This window comes from Onychostoma macrolepis, chromosome 16 (assembly GCF_012432095.1).
Source record: "Onychostoma macrolepis isolate SWU-2019 chromosome 16, ASM1243209v1, whole genome shotgun sequence".
In the NCBI taxonomy this organism is placed as follows: domain Eukaryota; kingdom Metazoa; phylum Chordata; class Actinopteri; order Cypriniformes; family Cyprinidae; genus Onychostoma; species Onychostoma macrolepis.
Window position 1 is genome coordinate 14,645,863 of NC_081170.1, and position 20,210 is coordinate 14,666,072.

General features: G+C 36.4%; 1 protein-coding gene across 1 annotated transcript; it reads right to left on the reverse strand.

Annotated features, from left to right (window-relative positions):
* Window positions 1-2,290: 2,290 nt before the first annotated feature.
* On the reverse strand, window positions 2,291-19,682 carry LOC131522036 (cathepsin S-like). Its single transcript, XM_058747250.1, has 8 exons — window positions 19,532-19,682; window positions 16,805-16,933; window positions 4,173-4,295; window positions 3,785-3,937; window positions 3,317-3,541; window positions 2,937-3,102; window positions 2,711-2,813; window positions 2,291-2,555 (listed from the first exon to the last, which is right to left on the reverse strand). Exons 2-8 carry the CDS (start codon window positions 16,928-16,930, stop codon window positions 2,456-2,458), a joined length of 996 nt encoding a protein of 331 aa, XP_058603233.1. The 5' UTR covers window positions 16,931-16,933; window positions 19,532-19,682; the 3' UTR covers window positions 2,291-2,455.
* Window positions 19,683-20,210: the final 528 nt, after the last annotated feature.

Sequence of the window (20,210 nt, forward strand, 5' to 3'; positions counted from 1 at the left end):
AATAACAATATCCGCCTTTGATCTCGTTGGTATCTGCTCCACCTCCAGAGGGCAGAATTGTCCATCTTGACTGCGCTTATTTCACTCCTCCCCTCACTGCAGCCGCTTACTCTAGCCTACATTTCAGGCGAGGCGAGGTGCATCTCAAACAAGCCTAGTGTTATGCTAGCTTTCACTCTTCTTTACTGTTTGTTCTGCCTCTGGAAATATAGTCCAATCAGCGTCGACTCACGTTCTATGTAGTACCGCCCCTTTTTGGGCGATTTCTGTCAGACTGAGAATCGCCCCGAGCTTCCCATAGACTTCCATACAAAGATTTTTTTTTTTTCAAACTGCAGGCACTGCAATGCAACCTCTATGGGTTCCGGGAGGGCTAGCACTCGTCATCATGCGTAACCTTAACTTGTACAGCGATTGGTCGGAACCAACATACCGCAAATAAGAAGAAATATGAAGTCTGTATGGGCTGAATAAAGCAAACCAGTACCAGTGAAGTTTTGATGGATGACGATTGTAATGGAGGTAAAGACGATTACAGTCAGTGACATACATGAATCGTAACTTACATTATTATACGCGGTCGAGTAGAGTCCGTTATTATTAGTGTGCACAGTGCAAATAAACAAACCATGAATGTGCGCTCTCTGATAGATTTATGAGCACATTTCAACTGAAAGGGTAGTGTGCAAAAGGCGATAGTGACTGAGTGCGGCCGCATTGACTTTGATTATGAAAGACGCGCATGACGTAGCCAATCACAAAATTGTTGTGATATTCAACTGAGGTTCATATATTTTTTTCTTTTTCGTTTTCTTACCGCCCACACCCACATACGTGCTAATACTGTATTTTCGCGCATCAGGGAGCCGCTATCAATATGCGCAGAATTGAAATCCTTTTGAATGAGAGCTTGCGCCTTTCACTTTCACTTTCGATTTGGCCATCACGCGTACAGTGCTCTGTGTAAAGGGAGAACATCTTACAAGATCAGATATTTGTCAGTGAGCTAAGAATCTGTTGATGCATGGTTTGTCAGTCTCAGTGGTGTAGTGCAGGGTATATTCAGGTATACGGCGTATCAGTCGGCTTTGCTTAGCCTATACCTACTTCTAAATACCCTCTGATGCGCATTCAGTGGTGCCTCGCATTAGCCAAAATAATGACAGTCCACCACATGATTTGCTAATCAAATCATCTGTGAATAAATGCAAATATTCCCTAAAAACACCCAGTAAAGACAGTGATGCGGTCAGGACGCGTCGGTTTCCGTTTAAATAAGATTGATGATTGCGCCCGCGCCTGCTTTGTCCCGAGACAAGATGCTGACAGAGTTGCTGCTTCTTCAACAACAACAACTTCGAATGAAGACGTCAGCCAAAGTGAACACTCTTTAATAACAGAACCAGTGCATGAAATGTGACGGACACTCCGTTACGCATTACCGGCACTTTTATATTTTAATCTTTATCGCTCAGAGTCAGAGCGTCAGTATCAGGGTAATTAGAAATGATACTATAAAAATCAGACTACCCAGGAAGGGGCACCGTGAATTACCTCTCATCTCGACAAATCATGTGAATGCAAGGAGAGTCGGTCTGGGGCGTGAGAGTCACGGGAGGCGCGCAAAGTGGCAAAATAATAATGAATTATTGATACAAATAGCTTGTAATTTACTAGAGGTTCTGACAAAATGTTAATTGCTGCGGTCTATTTAATTTTTAAAATTTGAATTATGTATTGCAAAATTTGCACCTCTGTTGTGGCTAATATTAATTTCATAATTATCCTTACTCCGTGAAGTAGCAGAAGTTAAGTGAAAATGTGCAAATGGCCCATTTTGGGGTGAATTAAATGCAAGTCTTAAATGTCACTGTTTATAATATAAGGCATTCATCCTTTCACTTTAAAAAAAAAATGGGGGCATAAAAAGAGTAGCCTCCCTTCTGCATTCTGAGTGTTCTGACCCTGTTCGCTACAATACCTTACTAGCCCTAATAATTCAGGTAGCCCTCCGCTACAGGTAGCAAGTGTTTTCTGTCATTTTATGCAATTCTCTCCCTTGTGTTACCTTATGAATGTGGCTAATCAACCAAAGGTGTAAATATCACAGCAATCTAAATGTCAATCATAACTGGACATTGTGTGCTGATCTTGAAAAATCCTTTAATACCTCATGTGAAACTGTTCGTTGTGATGTTGCACTGAATAAAACCAAGTTATTTGTAAATATACTAAATAGAGTGAAAGCATATTTCCTTTTAATGCTTTACAAGCCAAAAAAGAAAAAAGAAAGATTTAAAATTCTGTATTTATTTAAGACATTCATATAAGGAAATTTTAAAAAGACAATGGAATTATAAACATATTTAACACATTTACAGTTAAGAAACGAGATTATAAAATAATAAATGTTGAATCTTATTTTGATTTATTCATAATTTCAACAGGATTTCAGCTACATAACCGGATAGCTGGGGTATAAGGCAATGCCACACATGTCGTCCTGGTTTCTGGCCATACGGATGTAGCCACCATCTCCAAATCCAGCACCCCAGCTGTTAAAGTAAAAAATAACAATCAGCATTTGTATTTTTTCATCTTAACATCAACAGATGTTCTGATTTTACATGCCTTTGAGTAGGTATATTTCCCAAAACAATATCGGACACAGTCAGTTTATGATCGCACAATTTCATAAGTCAGCCTGTACCTGTTTTTGACCAGCCAAAAGTCCTGTCCAGCAATCGCACCATATCCCACAACCAGAACTCCATGGTTTATATTTTTGGTGCAGGACGGATCATTGTAAACTCCTGTGGACAGATGTAAGATTATGTTATAATAGTTGTCAATGAAAAATAAATAATTTCAACCCTAAACCTGTACCTTGATCTTGTAATCAGTCTGATTGAAATGTGTAGGGAAGAAATACTCACCACTGCGGTAAAAGACAAACTGAGGGCGAGTGGCATCTATGGCCACTGAAATCGGCCCGATGTTGGCAACAGCCTGCTTCAGGGCCTCCTCATCTCCTTCACTGACGTAATAGTACTTGGTGCAGTTTGCTGCACGCTGGGATGGATCATATCTGCACTGCCCTTGCTGTAGGACACATTTATTTATTATTACATTATATTCATAATGATAATAGATTGCAGCTTTTTAAAAATGTACCAAACACTGATAAATCCATCAATGTAGAGACCTAACTGCATATGTATCACTCAAATCTCACAATAACAGCTCCTGTCACTTCTAATATGGAATGTAATCTCATTGGGTTTTTTTAACACATGGACCCACGCAAACAACTTACCACTGCTTCATAAGGGTAAGATGATTCAGAGTCTATTCCCCCATTATCAATAACATACTGGAAGGCATCAGTCATCCAACCACCATTGCAGCCCTTGTTGCCGTATTTGGATGAACAGTCCACCAGATTCTGAGGACTGAGGTCAACCAGTTTTCCTGTGGTCTTCATCAGCTGACCTTCAAGAGCCTCAACAGCACTGAATGCCCAGCAAGCGCCACACGCACCCTGACAGAAGACAGAAAAACATAATAAATCTACTAAAACAGGAAACATTTAGCATTTGTGCTACATATAATAGATGCTAGGACGGATTTATGGAAATACTAATAATGTAAAGTAAATAAAATTTTGGTCTCTTCTGGTCTATTGAAAGGAAAAGAAATGAGCTGTTCTAACAAAAGGCTACACAGACACAAATCTAAATGTGCAAATATCAGATTTTATTCGAAATATACAGTATAATCATACCTGGTTCTTCACACTGGAGACATATCCCTTCTCTCTCCAGTCCAGAGAGTCTGGGACAGGAGCCCCAGAAGAGCCCACAAATTCTGCTGTTTGCCTCTTAAAGCCAGGAGAGACACGAGTAGTGGCAAATGACTGCAGAATCTCCTCTGTTGTCTGTGAATCAGCATGACACAAAAAAGACAATTTGAGTTACAGGTGATGAAATTGTCACTTGTTTCACAGGGCATCTATTATAGTCAATGCCTAGAAAAATGTATTTCATGGAAGTTTAATTTCTAGGTGCTATTGAAAAGTAAAATTTTCTAAGAAAGTATCTAAAAAATCACAAAGAATCACAAATAAATGCAGTGGAAAAGGGAAAAAAGACACACTGGACTCATGTTCTCACCATGTCACCCATGTGGTTCATGCCCAGGTCATATGAATGCAGGCCCAAGGAGGCCTCCAGGTTGTGAAGGGTGATAAGTTCAAGGTTTCTCTCCCACAACTCCCTCCTTCCAAGCTCCTCATTCTGCCAGCATAAACAACAGACAATTTTTAAAAAGCAATATATAAAATGATTGACATCCCTAATCAAAACTGTCACGATCAGGGGCAGTTCTAAGATTTCAACCTTGGTTGCTTGGTCCTCAGAGAGATCATTAGATACAAAGACACAAATTACCTAAATAAACAGTACTTTACAGTGCTTGTGAAAGCTCTATCACTGTATGAAGTAAATATACACAAATACCCATTTAAGCTACATAAGTTACTTAGTTCAGAAGAGTGAGTGATTCTCTATTTTTCTTTTGTTGTTTGATTAGCATTATTAACATAAGAAATGCACAGATCCAGTATTTTGACAAACATCTAACATTTTCTTAACCGTACGTTTACTTACATTTACGCCCATCCCTTGTGTTTTAGGGATGGGCGATATGGGCTTAAAAATATATCATGATCATTTCTGGTATTTATTGCGATAACCATATGAATGACGATAATTCAGGGAATTATGCATCCACCAAGAGACAAAAAATGCTAAAAAAATAAATAAATCCTGTTTCTTTAGAGAAAAGTATTATCTTTCCTATTTTTACCCAAAATAGGGTGTTGTAGGCAATGTAATGAAACACAAATGTAATGCAATGACTGTTTAATTCATACTGGAAGCCGGAGGGTGCCCATGCACACAAACTCCACATATGCATAACAAAAGTAATTGCACTGACGACGCTCCAGGAAATCCAGGCTGCGTCCGAAAGCCGACTTGCTGCCTCGCTGCCTTATCAGGCAATGACTTTGCAGGCAGCGTTTTTCCATGAAGGCACCTCATAAAACTGATTTTGGACAAGCTTCTGAGGCAGCATAACGGTTTAATGATCTACCACAAAATAGAGTTTTGAAGATAACTAAAGTTAGTCAGAAATATACATTTACAGACAAACTGTCCCCCAAACGCAGCTTTCATACGCCATCTTTATTTTTTTTTTAGCTCAACCGTTACAGAATGGAATGCACAGGATTGTGGGATATCAAAGACAGCGAAGGATACATCTATGCTGCTAAAATTCGATCAAAAGAAGGTACCTCCGGAGACAGGAAGTGAAGCAGAATTTGTATTCGGACATGCCTTGATGCCTTCCTGCCTTAGAATGCAGCATTTTAGAGCTTTTGGACGCAGGAAACTCGAAGACAATAAACATACGATTGCGGCAATAAAAGGTTTATCTGTGTTCTTCAAACAATCTTGGGTATTTTTATAAGGATAAAGTATATCTATGATGCAATGCTAATCGACATCACTGTACATAATACTACAAAATAGTATTCTGCCTCATTCTGTGATTTGAAACCACGTCTGATCACAAAAAGTTATTTCAAAAACTTGACTTATGTTATTAAGTTAATTTGGAGAAAAAGCATGTCAATAAATGTTATCTTTGTTGGACAACAGGTTTGTAAACAGGCTCATACTCATGCAAAACTGTATCGCACATGTGCTACTGTAGTACATTTATTCAATGCTCAGACTGATTTTTTGTCGCACTGTACAGACCTAACCAAACCAGTTCCAGATTGTAGAAGTAGCTCGTCCTTTAGCAATATACTCCTCCTCAATTTCACTTCTGCCTTCCGCCATGTCACGCTGCACGGTCACACACAGAGCTAGACTTTGTCGTTATTATCGCAGGAAGACTAATACTTATCGTGGGGAGATTTTTTACTGGTATATCGCAAACGATAAGATGTGTATGTCCCAATGTGTTTACCTGGATACTCATCAAGACAACCACTCTTACATAATTTTGTGTCTATTTGCTCAAGAAGATGCAAAAGAGAATGCTACTCGCATGTTGTCCAAGCAGCAACTTTCTGTGTGCGCGTGAAATCTCTTTTTTGTCTTGTGCTTGAATGGTTTAAAATAGCTTTAATGTTTAAACTGACAAGACTCAAAACACATGAGAATGATAAACTTTCTTGAGGAAGCAGCACTGGCTCGATCGTTCAGATAAATTACTATAGTTTTCGATGGCTGAGGCAACAGATAAGGCAGCCTGAAGCCCCCCTAAAAAGAGCCAAGATCCGCACCGGAGGCCTGTTTCATAAAAGACGTTAAGAAAATCAGGGATTTTTGGTGCCGATAGCCTTGTGGGCAGCACTCTGACATACAGCACCAATGCGTTACGGGTGTCCCAAGTTCGAATCCCAACTTGAGGACCTTTCCTGTTCCTGCCCCCCTCTCTCTGTCAGTTCTGATCTGTCCTGTCATAATAAAGGCAAAAATGCCAAAAATAAATCTTTAAAAAAAGAAAAGTGGGGATTAAAGTCCAAAACCTGATTTTAAATAACTTAACAATCAATTGAGGCTAAAGCAGTTCCATAAATGACCATTTAAGTTCATGCAGTCTCACTAATTTGATCCAAGTTCAATGAGTCAAGATAACTTGATATACACGCTTATCAGCCCTTAATGTCGATCACAGTTCAAATCGATCCACCATGGCAAACAGCAAATATATTTATGCTGTTTAATGCATTTGAGATGTTTTGTTTTCCTCAGTGCATAATTGACACAGTTATATTCTTTATCTGTAAATGTTAGTCATGCAACTATATCCATTTCGCTGTTAGGAATGAGCGAGGCTTATGCGAGTGAGTAAGTGAGTGAATGAATAATAGTTGTATGTGAGAGAGTCAGTGGTAAGTAATATCATCGCGTTCCTACTGGCGATTGTTAGAGGAACTCAGGCTTAGCCGGACAGTTAGCCTGCCCCGGACAAGTTTACCAAATAAGTCATGCTTATTTCAGTTAGTCTGACATAGATCAAGCTCAGTCACTGTGGCAACTTAAGCTGGAAAACTGACCTGACTGGTCTGGGGCAGGCTAACTGTCAGGCTAAGCTGAGTTCCTCTAACACTGACCAATAGGAATGGGATAGGAATAGGATATTACCATGATATGACTCTCTTACATAGAATTATTTGACTTTTATTTTCAACTTAAATAATAAATAAAATAAATAAAAATATAGGCTGCAACTGACTGTATTTAATGTATTGTGCTTACTATTTAATGATGTTGTTTTAAGATAGATGAAAACATTTTAACATGGTTGCTACTTGCACATTCAGTCGATCAGCAGTTTCTAGCCATGCAGCCTTTCTTTCTAGTTTTATTACAGCTTTACCTTTTATGATTATTAGTAGAACGTTAAAAAAATAAAAATATAAAATTGCTCTTTAAAGCATTCAAATCACTAAATGAAAAATGTAAATAAATAATAAAAACAGAATACATTTTAATTGGTAAGGTGAACACATTAGCTCATTTGAGCTTAGTAATTAGGTCTGTATTAGCTTACATTTGATTTACCCATTACAATAGTGCCTTTACAGTTACAGCTATCATAAAAAATACAGTATGTAGGTTTAAAATTCTACATGAGACACATTTAATGTCCAACAACAAATATTTTGGCAAAATTACTCAGAATTATTGCATATGTGTGCAGCAGTGCTTGTGCACTCACATAAGCCTCGCTCACTCCTTACAGCAAAATTTATGTATGACTTTCACTTACAGATGAAGAATATACCTGTGACATGCCAGCTATGCACTGAGGAAAATGTCTTAAACACAATAAACAACACAATTTTACTAGCTGTTTGCCCTCGTGGATCTATTTGATCCATGATCGACATTAAGGGCTGCAAGCTTGCACATCAAATTATCTTGACTCATTTAACCTGGATCGAATTAGTGAGATTGTGTGAACTTAAATGGTCATTTATGGAACTGCTTAAGCCCTGATTGATTTGTTAGGTAACTTCAAGTCAGGTTTTGGACTTTAATCCTGCTTTTCTTAGCGTATTTTATGAAACAGGCCTCAGGTCAGTTTCCCAGCATAGGTTGCCACAGTGACTGAGCTTGATCTATGTTAAATTTGCTTTATGGTACCAAATAATTTGAGTCACAATGAGTCAGACTAACTGAAATAAGCCTGGCTTATATTTTGCCATTGATTTTTTCAAAGGGAAATATCTATCTTGTCATTAAGATTTAATGCATTTTCGCTAATTTGTCAGCTATTTTTTTCCCTTGAACTCCATATTCTTCGACATACATTCCATCCAATGTTTGCTTACATGTTTTTCATATTCCCAAGAATTTTTAATCACAAGGTTTATCTCATCTTCCAGTCGTAACCAATAAGAAAGAGGTAGTTTAGTATGTCTTAAATCTAATGGCATTTCATTGCATTCCACCAATAGTCCATTAATTGGAATAGTTTTCATTGCTTCTATACTAATTCTTAATGCTATGTGTTGCATTCTGTATAATTTTGTTAAAACTTTTATGTTATTTCCTGATTTTAGCGCCATGTTGTAGTCAACTTGTAGTCCTTATGTTTCATTTGTTATCCTCGCCTGTTTATACACCGGTGTTCCCTTACGAAACAAAAATATATGTGAATATATTGGAAGATATAATGTGATATATGAAATAATATATTTTGATATATGGGACTCTAGTTCTTATATTTTTCAATATATGTATGAACCATGTATAGCCATATATTGATACATATAAAATATATATTTAGCAATAAGACAGAAACAATACAGTAGCCTACTACATAGCTTTATTGAAACACTCATTCCTTTTTAACACATGGGTTTACATACAAAATTAAATGTCTCAAAAATACATTCCCAATATGCCTACGGAGATCCCCAATTCTATACAGATTCAGGCAAATTGACGTCCACATTTAATCATTCAGCAGACACTTTTATCCAAAGCGACTTAAATGAGGACAATAGCAATCAAACCAACAAAAGAGCAATAATATGTAAGTGCTGTGATAAGTCTCGGTTAGCCTAACGCAGTACATGTAGCAAGCATGTATATATGTATGTGTGTGTGTGTGTGTGTGTGTGTGTGTGTGTGTGTGTGTGTGTGTGTGTGTATATATATATATATATAGTTCAAATGTATTTTCACATACATTTAGTAAATATTAACAATATTATATTTACTATATATTCATATATATTTACTAATATATACACACACACACGTATACTCATACATGGATATATGCATATATGGATATATATTACAAAATATATTTGTCAGATTTGGTTACATATATATGTAACGTACATGTTCCCATATAAATGTTAATATACACATGTGGTCAGAATTGTTGGTACCCTTGGTAAATATGATCAAAGAAGGCTGTGGAAATAAATCTGCATTGTTAATCCTTTTGATCTATTATTTTAAAAATTCACAAAAATCTAACCTTTCATTGAAGAATAACAATTTAAAATGGGTAGAAAAATCATTATGAAATAAATGTTTTTCTCTAATACACATTGGACACAATTAACATTACTCTTTTATTCAATACTTTTTGAAACCTCCATTTGCCAAAATAGTATAGGAGTTTCCTCCTATACAGGTGCTGGTCATATAATTAGAATATCATCAAAAAGTTGATTTATTTCACTAATTCCATTCAAAAAGTGAAACTTGTATATTATATTCATTCATTACACACAGACTGATATATTTCAAATGTTTATTTCTTTTAATTTTGATGATTAGAGCGTACAGCTCATGAAAGTCAAAAATCAGTATCTCAAAATATTAGAATATTACTTAAGACCAATACAAAGAAAGGATTTTTAGAAATCTTGGCCAACTGAAAAGTATGAAAATGAAAAGTATGAGCATATACAGCACTCAATACTTAGTTGCGGCTCCTTTTGCCTGAATTACTGTAGCAATGCGGCGTGGCATGAAGGTGATCAGTCTGTGGCACTGCTCAGGTGTTATGAGAGCCCAGGTTGCTCTGATAGTGGCCTTCAGCTCTTCTGCATTGTTGGGTCTGGTGTCTCTCATCTTCCTCTTGACAATACCCCATAGATTCTCTATGGGGTTCAGGTCAGGCGAGTTTGCTGGCCAATCAAGCACAGTAACACTATGGTCATTGAACCAGCTTTTGGTACCTTTGGCAGTGTGGGCAGGTGCCAAGTCCTGCTGGAAAATGAAATCAGCATCTCCATAAAGCTTGTCAACAGAAGGAAGCATGAAGTGCTCTAAAATTTCCTGGTAGATGGCTGCGTTGACTGTGGACTTCAGAAAACACAGTGGACCAACACCAGCAGATGACATGGCAGCCCAAATCATCACTGACTGTGGAAACTTCACACTGGACTTCAAGCAACATGGATTCTGTGCCTCTCCACTCTTCCTTCAGACTCTGGGACCTTGATTTCCAAATTAAATGTAAAATTTACTTTCATCTGAAAAGAGGACTTTGGACCACTGAGCAACAGTCCAGTTCTTTTTCTCCACAGCCCAGTTAAGATGCTTCTGACGTTGTCTCTGGTTCAAAAGTGGCTTGGTAGCCCTTTTCCTGAAGACGTCTGAGCGTGGTGACTCTTGATGCACTGACTCCAGCTTCAGTTCTCTCCTTGTGAAGCTCACACAAGTGTTTGAATCGGCTTTGCTTGACTGTATTCTCAAGCTTGCGGTCATCCCTGTTGCTTGTGCACCTTTTCCTACCCAAATTCTTCCTTCCAGTCAACTTTGCATTTAATATGCTTTGATACAGCACTCTGTAAACAGCCACACCTTTCAGTAATGACCTTCTGTGACTTACCCTCTTTGTGGAGGGTGTCAATGTTCGTCTTCTGGATCATTGCCAAGTCAACAGTCTTCCCCATTATTGTGGTTTCAAAGAACAAGAGAGACCCAGAATTTATACTGTAGGGATGGTCATTTATTCAAACTCAAATGTAAATATTCTAATATTTTGAGATACTGATTTTTGACTTTCATGAGCTGTAAGCTCTAATCATCAAAATTAAAAGAAATAAACATTTGAAATATATCAGTCTGTGTGTAATGAATGAATATAATATACAAGTTTCACTTTTTTAATGGAATTAGTGAAATAAATCAACTTTTTGATGATATTCTAATTATATGACCAGCACCTGTAATGCCTGATGAGGTTAGAGAACACCTGAAAAGAGATCAGAGACCATTCCTTCATCCAGAATCACTCAAGATCCTTCAGATTCCCAGCTCCATGTTGGTGCTTCTCCTCTTCAGTTCACCACTCATTTTCTATAGGGTTCAGGTCAGAGGCCTGGAATGGCCATTAAGGTTGGAAGATCCAAACATGGCCCATTATAAGATTTCTAACAGAGTCAGTCACTTATTGATTTTTTATCTGTTGGTATTTGATAGAATCCATGATGCCATGTGTCTAAACAAGATGTCCAGGACCTCCAGCAGAAATATAGGCCCACGGCCACAACATCAAAAATACAGCAGTATATTTCATTGTACACATGGGGTACTTTTTATCCCTGTGTTCACCAAACCCATCTTGAGTGTTTGCTGCTAAGAAGTTAACTTTTTTAGTTACATCTGACCATAGAAGCCAGTCCCATTTGAAGTTCCAGTCATGTCTGACAACTGAATATGCTGGAGATTGTTTTTTGGTGAAAGCATTTTCTTTTCTTTATTTTTTTCTTGAAGCCCTCCCAAACAACATGTGGTGATGTAGGTGCTGTTCGATAATTTTTTTTTTAAGGTTTTCTGACCCCGAGACTCAACTATTTTCTGCAATTCTTCAGCTGTGGTCCTTGGAGAGTCTTTGGCTACTCAAACTCTCCTTCTCACAGAGCATTAGGACGATATAGACACACGTCCTCTTCCAGGCAGTTTCATAACATTTTATGTTGATTGGAAATTCTTAATTATTGTCCTGATGGTGGAAATGGTAATTTTCACTGCTCTAGCTCTTTTCTTAAAGCCACTTCACTAATTTGTGAAGCTCAATTATCTTTTGCTGCACATCATAAATATATTCTTTGGTTTTTATCATTTTGATGGGTGAATTAATTTGGAATTTGGCCTTTGTTTTCCCTCCTATTTATATTTCTGTGGCTGGATAATTTCATGTTCATAATCACGCTGGTATGCTCAAAATTGTGAATATGAATGGGAATATATTTCAGATATATTTTACTGATAAGAATTTCTAGGGGTACCAGTAATTTTGTCCAACAAAAAACATTTATTTCATAATGATATTCCCCCCCATTTTAAATTCTTATTCTCCAATGAAAGCTTAGATTTTTGTGATTTAAAATAAAAATAAAATATCAAAAGGATTAACAATGCACATTTATTTTCACAGCCTTCTTTGATCATATTTACCAAGGGTACCAAAAATTCTGACCACGTGTGTATAGTAGGGTTGGGCGATATAGCCTCAAAATTATATCACGATATTTTAAGAATGTTTGCGATATTGATATTCATGACGATATACAAAACAATATGGAACAGTGTTTTGTTGGTGATTGCAGCTGGCAGGCAGCAGCAATTATTAGTGCAAACACAATGAAGGGCATTTTCCATCATTTTCCAATGAGCTTCTGTCATTGATGACGGACTACCTAATTTGAAGTGTAAATCTATTGTCATTAGGTGGCAGAAGCAGCATTATAGTGCAAAAGTGACCAGTGTTGGACAAGTTACTTTAAAAAAGTAATTAGTTATAGTTACTAGTTACTTCTCATCAATAGTAACACAAATAGTAGCTAGTTAGTAACTGAGTTACATCATTAAGTATCTATTGCGTTACTTTGTACACTAATACAAAACAACAATTTAAAAATACTTATTTAACACTGATCATTTTTTAACATTCTAGCAGACATTATACCAACAAAGCACAATTTAACTTAAAATTAATAAGTTAGTAAAATAATATTTTGTGGCCATTTTTGAGACGCCCTTCTTGAATCTGGCTTGCAAATAAATGCAGCCTTGCTGAGCAGAAGGGAATTCTTTTAAAACATTAGAAAATATTACAGATCCCAATTTGAACACTATGTGTGAACGTTATAATGAATGTAGCCTATTAATAAAGCTGTTGTAATTATTATCATTACTATTGTCTTACTTTTTAATTTTATTTAACAGAACAACAGTATTACAATACTAACATTTATGAATGTTGATGGAGCTTTTATTTTGACGGAAACCCGTAAGATGTCCTCAGTGCTTCTTTTTGTTGACAGCAGCATATTTATAAATTATTCTCATTGCTAATTTTGGAAAATGCACGTATCACATTGTCACATGCCTTGTAAAAAAAAATCATAAAAGTGTTACTGAGCAACTGACGAGTAACACAGTTTCAGCGCAGATTTCCCTCGCGGTTTGGACTTTGAACCCTGGCTAACAAGACAGCGGCGCCAGCTCGTGCAGCGCTGTTTGAATGCAATTCATGAGTGTAATTAATTGTTTAAGGTCATTTCGCGATTTTAATCATCATACAGTAACCAGCAACAGCCACCTCTTCCTCTTCTCATGGAAAAATGCGATGCAGTGCTAAACAGTCTCTCGCTGTTTATAATAATAGCATTTTACTCTCGGCATGACATTGTGCAACTGGCTGGATCAAGGAAATGCGCCCGTGTTAACTTGCGACCTGTGTTTGCTTGTTATTAAAATGAATATTATTGTAAATGTATAATACATTTTATGGTTTCTGATGTTAAAGTACATTTCATTGAGTCTCAGACAACTAACGTTAGCCTAAATTTGTGACTACTGTGGTTTAATTACAAACGCTATAGTTAAACTATATTTACTATAGTAAAAACATGGTACATTTTCCTCAGACTAGCTAATGGCTCATTTGATTATAGTTTTTTTTCAATTGCCAACATCCCTTTGTCCAATCTGTAGTCACATTTTCAAAACTCTAAACACAATTAGCACAACATCCGTCTGATGTGACCATACCATTAAAAAAAAATTTTTTTCAGTTGCTAAAAAGCATTGTTCAATACTGAAGCCACATTTTCAAAACTGTTGCAAAAAATTTTCAAGACTAAAAATAGTACATCTGGCTTGCCTTTCAGCTGAAATTGCATTTAGTTGCGTTTGGAATAATTATTATTCAATTTCATAATAAATATTCTGCTAAGATTTTATATTTCAATATAATTGCTACAGAAACTGACAGTTTGTCATCGTTCTGATTTGAATGCGCTTTTATCAGTTTTGAAAGCAGTTTGTTAGCATCTGAAAAATGTGCTGAAAATGTACAGTGTTTTGCAGGTTGTGGAGTATGAATGACAAAAGTGTTTGTGGATTTTGAAAAATTATGTCATTCCATGCATTTTGTCTGAAAGCAATGAAAAATGATTCACAGATTGGTCCACACAGATTTCTGTATCGCTGAATGTTTTGAAAATGTGGCTTCAGTATTGAATAATGCTTGTTAGCGATGGAAAAAAAATTGTTACACAATTCACGTTTTCACACAATATTCAGTCAATTAACGCGTTTCTAAAATGCTTAAATGCTCTTTTCACACAAGCTTACCCCATACCAAAATCATGGATCTTTCTTATCTTTTTTACAAATGCTTAAACACAGCATGACAGAAATGAAGACCTAATGCTCCAAACTTTAAATATAGTGCAAAGCCTCTACTTCTGCAACAACAGAATATTTATTATGAAATCGAATAATAATTATTCCAAACACAACTAAATGCAATTTCAGCTGAAAGGCAAATTTTGTTTGGGAACATGGATCAAAGAAGACACATTGGTGGGGAAAAAAGAGTGGCAGAGAGAGGGACAACTAGAAGCTTTACAGTACATCCATCCATCCATCTGAATGTTCTGAAAATATGGCTTCAGTATTGAACAATGCTTGTTAGCAATTGAAAAAAAACTGTAATTGTTATCATTTTGACAGTCTATGCGCTATGATTGACTGTATGTTCCTATTGGATAGAAAACCAGTGCCAATGTTTTGACCGAATGACTCGATTTTGAATTGGGTTTGCTGTGTTTTGATAGAGTTAGTAAATGTAGAAAAAGGTATTCAGCATTTTGAAATGTAGAGTTTGTATTTATTTAACAAAATGTGGTTTTGGCCAGAAAATTAACTATTTGGCTAACTGTGTGTTGTAGGTGTGTTGCTGTGTTAAGAGTTTAGAAAAAGTACTTTAAGTATTGGTAAACGCTTGTTAGCAATTGAAAAAAAACAACAACCCTGTAATATAAAAACGATGTTATTTCCACGTTGTTTTGTCATTTTTCTCGTAGAAATAATTTGGAAATATGTGACTTAATTTCTGTTTGATTGTAGTAAATGAAATGACCCTCAGCCTCTGTGTTGCTTTAGAATTACTCAATTGTTAGATTGATGGCCTTTTAAAAATAAATAAATAAAAAACATTTTAATGGGGTTATTAAAGTTGGACCCCTTGAAGTGTAAAACATGCTAATAGTAATGTAACTTGCTGTAGGCTATGGGGCGTCCTTAAATGCAATAGCAGTGTTTTGATGCGTTAATGGGTTTTGTTACTTTCCACAATGTACATTATTAATATTAGCTAGTCTCTGAGGAAAATGTACCATGTTTTTACTATAGTAAATATAGTTTAACTATAGCGTTTGTAATTAAACCACAGTAGTCACAAATTTAGGCTAACGTTAGTTGTCTGAGACTCAATGAAATGTACTTTAACATCAGAAACCATAAAATGTAATATACATTTACAATAATATTCATTTTCATAACAAGTTAACACAGGCACACCCCCCCCCCCCAGCCGCTACGGACGATCATAACAATCATTTGTAATCTTTACGAGAATACCAAAATCATGTAATGAGCAAGTGTGTGTTTATTAGACAGTTTAATATCACGTCAGTTTGTGCTTTCAGAATCTGCGAATCTGCTGCAGTCGTTCCATCACATGGAGCGGAGACCTGAACCAGGAAGTTGGTCACCAGATAACACGGAAACCAGTTAAACCATAACACCGGCATTATCATGGACGGTATGGCACACCCCTAATATAGTAGCTACATGTGAAAATACATTACACACACACACACACATATATATACGAGAAAACAAGAAGGAAAAAAATAATAATGCATGGCCGCTTAGAACTTCCGTAATAGCCTATAGAATAATACATTGTGAATATATTACAATATATTCACAATGTATTATTCTATAGGCTATATAATTACCAGTATACTGAAAATTCTTTAATATATTGACTGTTCATATAATAAAATATATTTTCTTTCCGTAAGGGTTTCCTAGTTCATTTGTCAGTCTTTGTTTGCGGTAGATACTCGTGTTCTGTTTCCTGCTCTGCTACTGTTCCTGGTTTAACCATGTTTGATTTAATTTTATTCAGTAAATACACCTTCTCTGCAATTGGATCCACCTCATCTCTCTTTTGTCCAAGCATTACAAAAATATTTTTGTCTCAAATTAATACAAATGAATTCTTAAACAAATAAGCCCATGAAACAACAAGCATTACCAGTTTGACATGGAACAAGAAAGAGTTTGTATTCTTCACTGAACAAGTTGGAGGGCGAATAGATTCTAGATGTGACTAAATGAACAGATTTGGATCATCTGACAGATGCTTGTGAAATTCATATTCTTACCTTACTGGAGTAGTAAAACTTGTTATGTGTCTTTTTCCACAACTCCCAGTGCTGGTCTAGATTTGTGTTGAAATGGGCCAGTGCTGCGGTACAGCACACGGCAAACAGCAAGCTCCCGAGCATCATGGCCTGACAAGAGCAAAACACCGGTCATAGTTACTGACACGCATTCAAACATCAGTATTATTTTGTAATATACAGTATCTCACAAAAGTGAGTACACCCCTCACATTTCAGCAAAAATTTTAGTACATCTTCTCAAGGGACAATACTACACAAATGAAACTTGGATATATTTTAGAGTAGCCAATGTGCAGCTTGTATAGAAGTACAAATTTACTGTCCTCTAAATATAACTCAACATATAGCCATTATTGTCCAAATAACTGGCAACAAAAATGAGTACACCCTAAGTGAGCATGTCAAAACTGTGTCCAAAGCGTCAATATTTTGTAGGGGCACCATTGTTATCTAGCACTGCCTTAATCCTCCTGGGCATGGAGTTCACCAGAGCTGAACAGATTGTTGCTGGCATCCTCTTCCACTCCTCCATAATGACATCACGGAGCTGTTGGATGTTAGATACATGGTGCTTCTCCACCTTCAGCTTGAGGATGATCCACAGATGCTCAATAGGGTTCAGGTCTGGAGACATACTTGGCCACTCCATAACCTTCAGCTTCAGCTTCATCAGCAAGGCAGTTGTCATCTTGGCGGTGTGTTTGGGGTCGTTATGTTGGAAAACTGCTGTTTGGCCCAGTTTCTGAAGGGAGGGCATCATCTTCTGCTTCAGAATGTCACAGTACATATTGGAATCCATGTTTCCCTCAATGAAACGCAGCTCCCCAGTACCAGCAGCACTCATGCAGCCCCAGACCATTATGCTACCACCACCATGCTTGACTGTAGGCAAGACACAGTTTTCTTGGTACTCCTCACCAGGGCGTCACCACACATGCTAGACACCATCTGAGCCAAACAAGTTTACCTTATACTCATCAGACCACAGCACATGGTTCCAGTAATTCATGCTCTTGGCCGGATTGTCTTCAGCAAACTGTTTGCAGGCTTTTTTGTGAGCCAGCTTCAGAAGAGGCTTCCTTCTGGGACGACGGCCATGCAAACCGACTTGTTGCAGTGTGCGGCGTATGGTCTGAGCACTGACAAGCTGACCTTCCGCTTCTGCAACCTCTAAAGCAATGCTGGCAATTGAAGCCAGCTTCTGCACCTGACGCACAGCACAAGGACTCAACTTCTCTGATCAACCCGTGCGAGGCCTATTCCGAGTGAAATCCGTCTTGGAAAACCTCTGTATGCCACTGGCCACTGTACTGTAACTCAGTTTCAGGGTGTTGCTGATAGGGTGTTTATATATATATATATATATATATATATATATATATATATATATATATATATATATATATAAAGTAACAATTACAATTGTAAACAGAGACAAAGAAAAAGGAAAATAAAAATAAAAACACAAGAATACACAGAAACAGACATATTGCCAGGGTAACAAAAAACAACAACAGCATAATAAAATTACACCTTAAAAAGACACAAAGGAAGAATATAACGATACAGTTTTCATTGCTTTTGGATTAATAAAACTTTGAATAGCTTCCAAATATTTGTCAAGGTCAATAAAGAAAAGAGAGGTTTAGAGCCAGTAAACTTTTGTTTATGAATATGAAAATTGGCTAACAGGAAACATAAATTAATTATATACATTTTCCCCATATTTTCTTTTGAATAGTCAAACAGCCCAAAGAAAACGTCTTTAAAACAAAAGGATTAGTCGCTTATAAAATAATTGAATAAACACCAAAAAGTCTGACCAAAATCTCTCTGTGTAAGCACATTGCCAAAACAAATTAAGTCTTCCTCAGAAGATTGACAAAAACTGCAATTCACTTCAGTGTCAGACTTATATTTCCTAAGAAAGGTTTTAGTCGGATAACATTTGTGAGTAAATTTAAACGTTTATTTTATTGGTAAGCAGATAATTAATGCATACATACTAGAGACTATATATCTCCCATCTCCCACCTGCTGGCCAAAACAGGTACCGTTCAATATGGACTTTAAAACTGACGAACGAGCCGTTCACACAGAACGCATTTGTGCTTTAAAAAGCAAACAAATTGGAAAAGAGCACAGACTGTCGAGACACATTTTTAAATTTGACAGCATTTTAAATACGTGGCGTAAGAAGCTGAGAAGCAGAAAGACGAGACTTGTAGAAAAACAACCTTTTCTCTTTTTCACCACAAGTAGCCTACAGGGCGAAGAAAGCGCAATAATCTATATTAAAATCTACGTTGGCTATCTGATGTTATAGCATGAGTGAATCTTCAGAAAGATCATGGGCTCTGAACAATACACTCTATACTATCATTACAAATCTCTTTGGGGAAAAAAGCTCTTATAAAAAAAACAGTAATTGTCAAAACAGAAAGAGAAACGTTTTTTAGGGAAAACATCAAGACTTTTTCTTTTTCTTTTAAAGACACGTCAAAGTGGAAAAAAAAAATGATTTGTCGAGTAAAATTTAAAACATTTCAAATCTCTTTGAGAATAAGCTAGTTCTCATAAAAGCAGTTATCACATTAATTAAAACCGAAAGAGAAACTTTTTGAGCGAAAACCCAGACTTTCATTAAAAAGATTAAATACCTAAATGTGGGGAAAGAAAGAAAAAACCTCATGTGTCTATTCTCACCTGTGCACTCTCGTGAAGCTGCACTTCGGGTCGTCAGAGGAGGTGATAATGAAGGATTTCCTGGTTGCTTTGCTTTTTTATTTTGTTCCATCACGTGCTAATCTCTGCATATTGTCATGACGACACAACAGTCTTTTGCTTTGCCCTGTCACATGAGTAAATAAATAAACAAACTGAAAATAACCAAATTATTATTGTTGGATCAAAACAGCCAATTAGAATTCACTACCTACTCTAAAAAGGTGAACATACTAAAATCAGTCTTTTTAAAAAAAAAAAAAAAAATCTTTTGATTTAGGTGATTTAATCTTTTTTTTTTTTTTTAAATTAAGATTTCTACAGAAAAAGGGGGTAATATTTGTTTCCGAATAATATTTGAAATCTCTCTCACACACACAAAGTAGCAAAATACAAAGCTAGTAATAGGGGGTCTGAAAAGCCAAATAAATAAATAAATAAATAAATATATATGTATAGGCTATTTACCTGTAAATGTGTTGAAAAAGAAATGCATGACAAACTAGTTTAAGGAAACAGAACCTTTCACACTTCCGCCAGGTATGAGACATAATCCTTATTATTCTTTTATCATTATTTTTTTGTTTTTATTCAGCCATTATCAGCTTTTAAACTGGCAATAAAACGTTTATCAAGCCACATCGCCTCACTCCCAGCATAC

Bases quoted from the DNA above. Each gene is read 5' to 3' on its own strand.
- LOC131522036 (XM_058747250.1), bottom strand. From the start codon at position 16,930: ATGATGCTCGGGAGCTTGCTGTTTGCCGTGTGCTGTACCGCAGCACTG. The intron at 4,296-16,804 runs GTAAGAATATGA...TTATGCTGGCAG, and splicing joins AGTTTTACTACTCCAGTAAG to AATGAGGAGCTTGGAAGGAG. The intron at 2,814-2,936 runs GTGAGTATTTCT...ATCTGTCCACAG, and splicing joins GTTTGTCTTTTACCGCAGTG to GAGTTTACAATGATCCGTCC.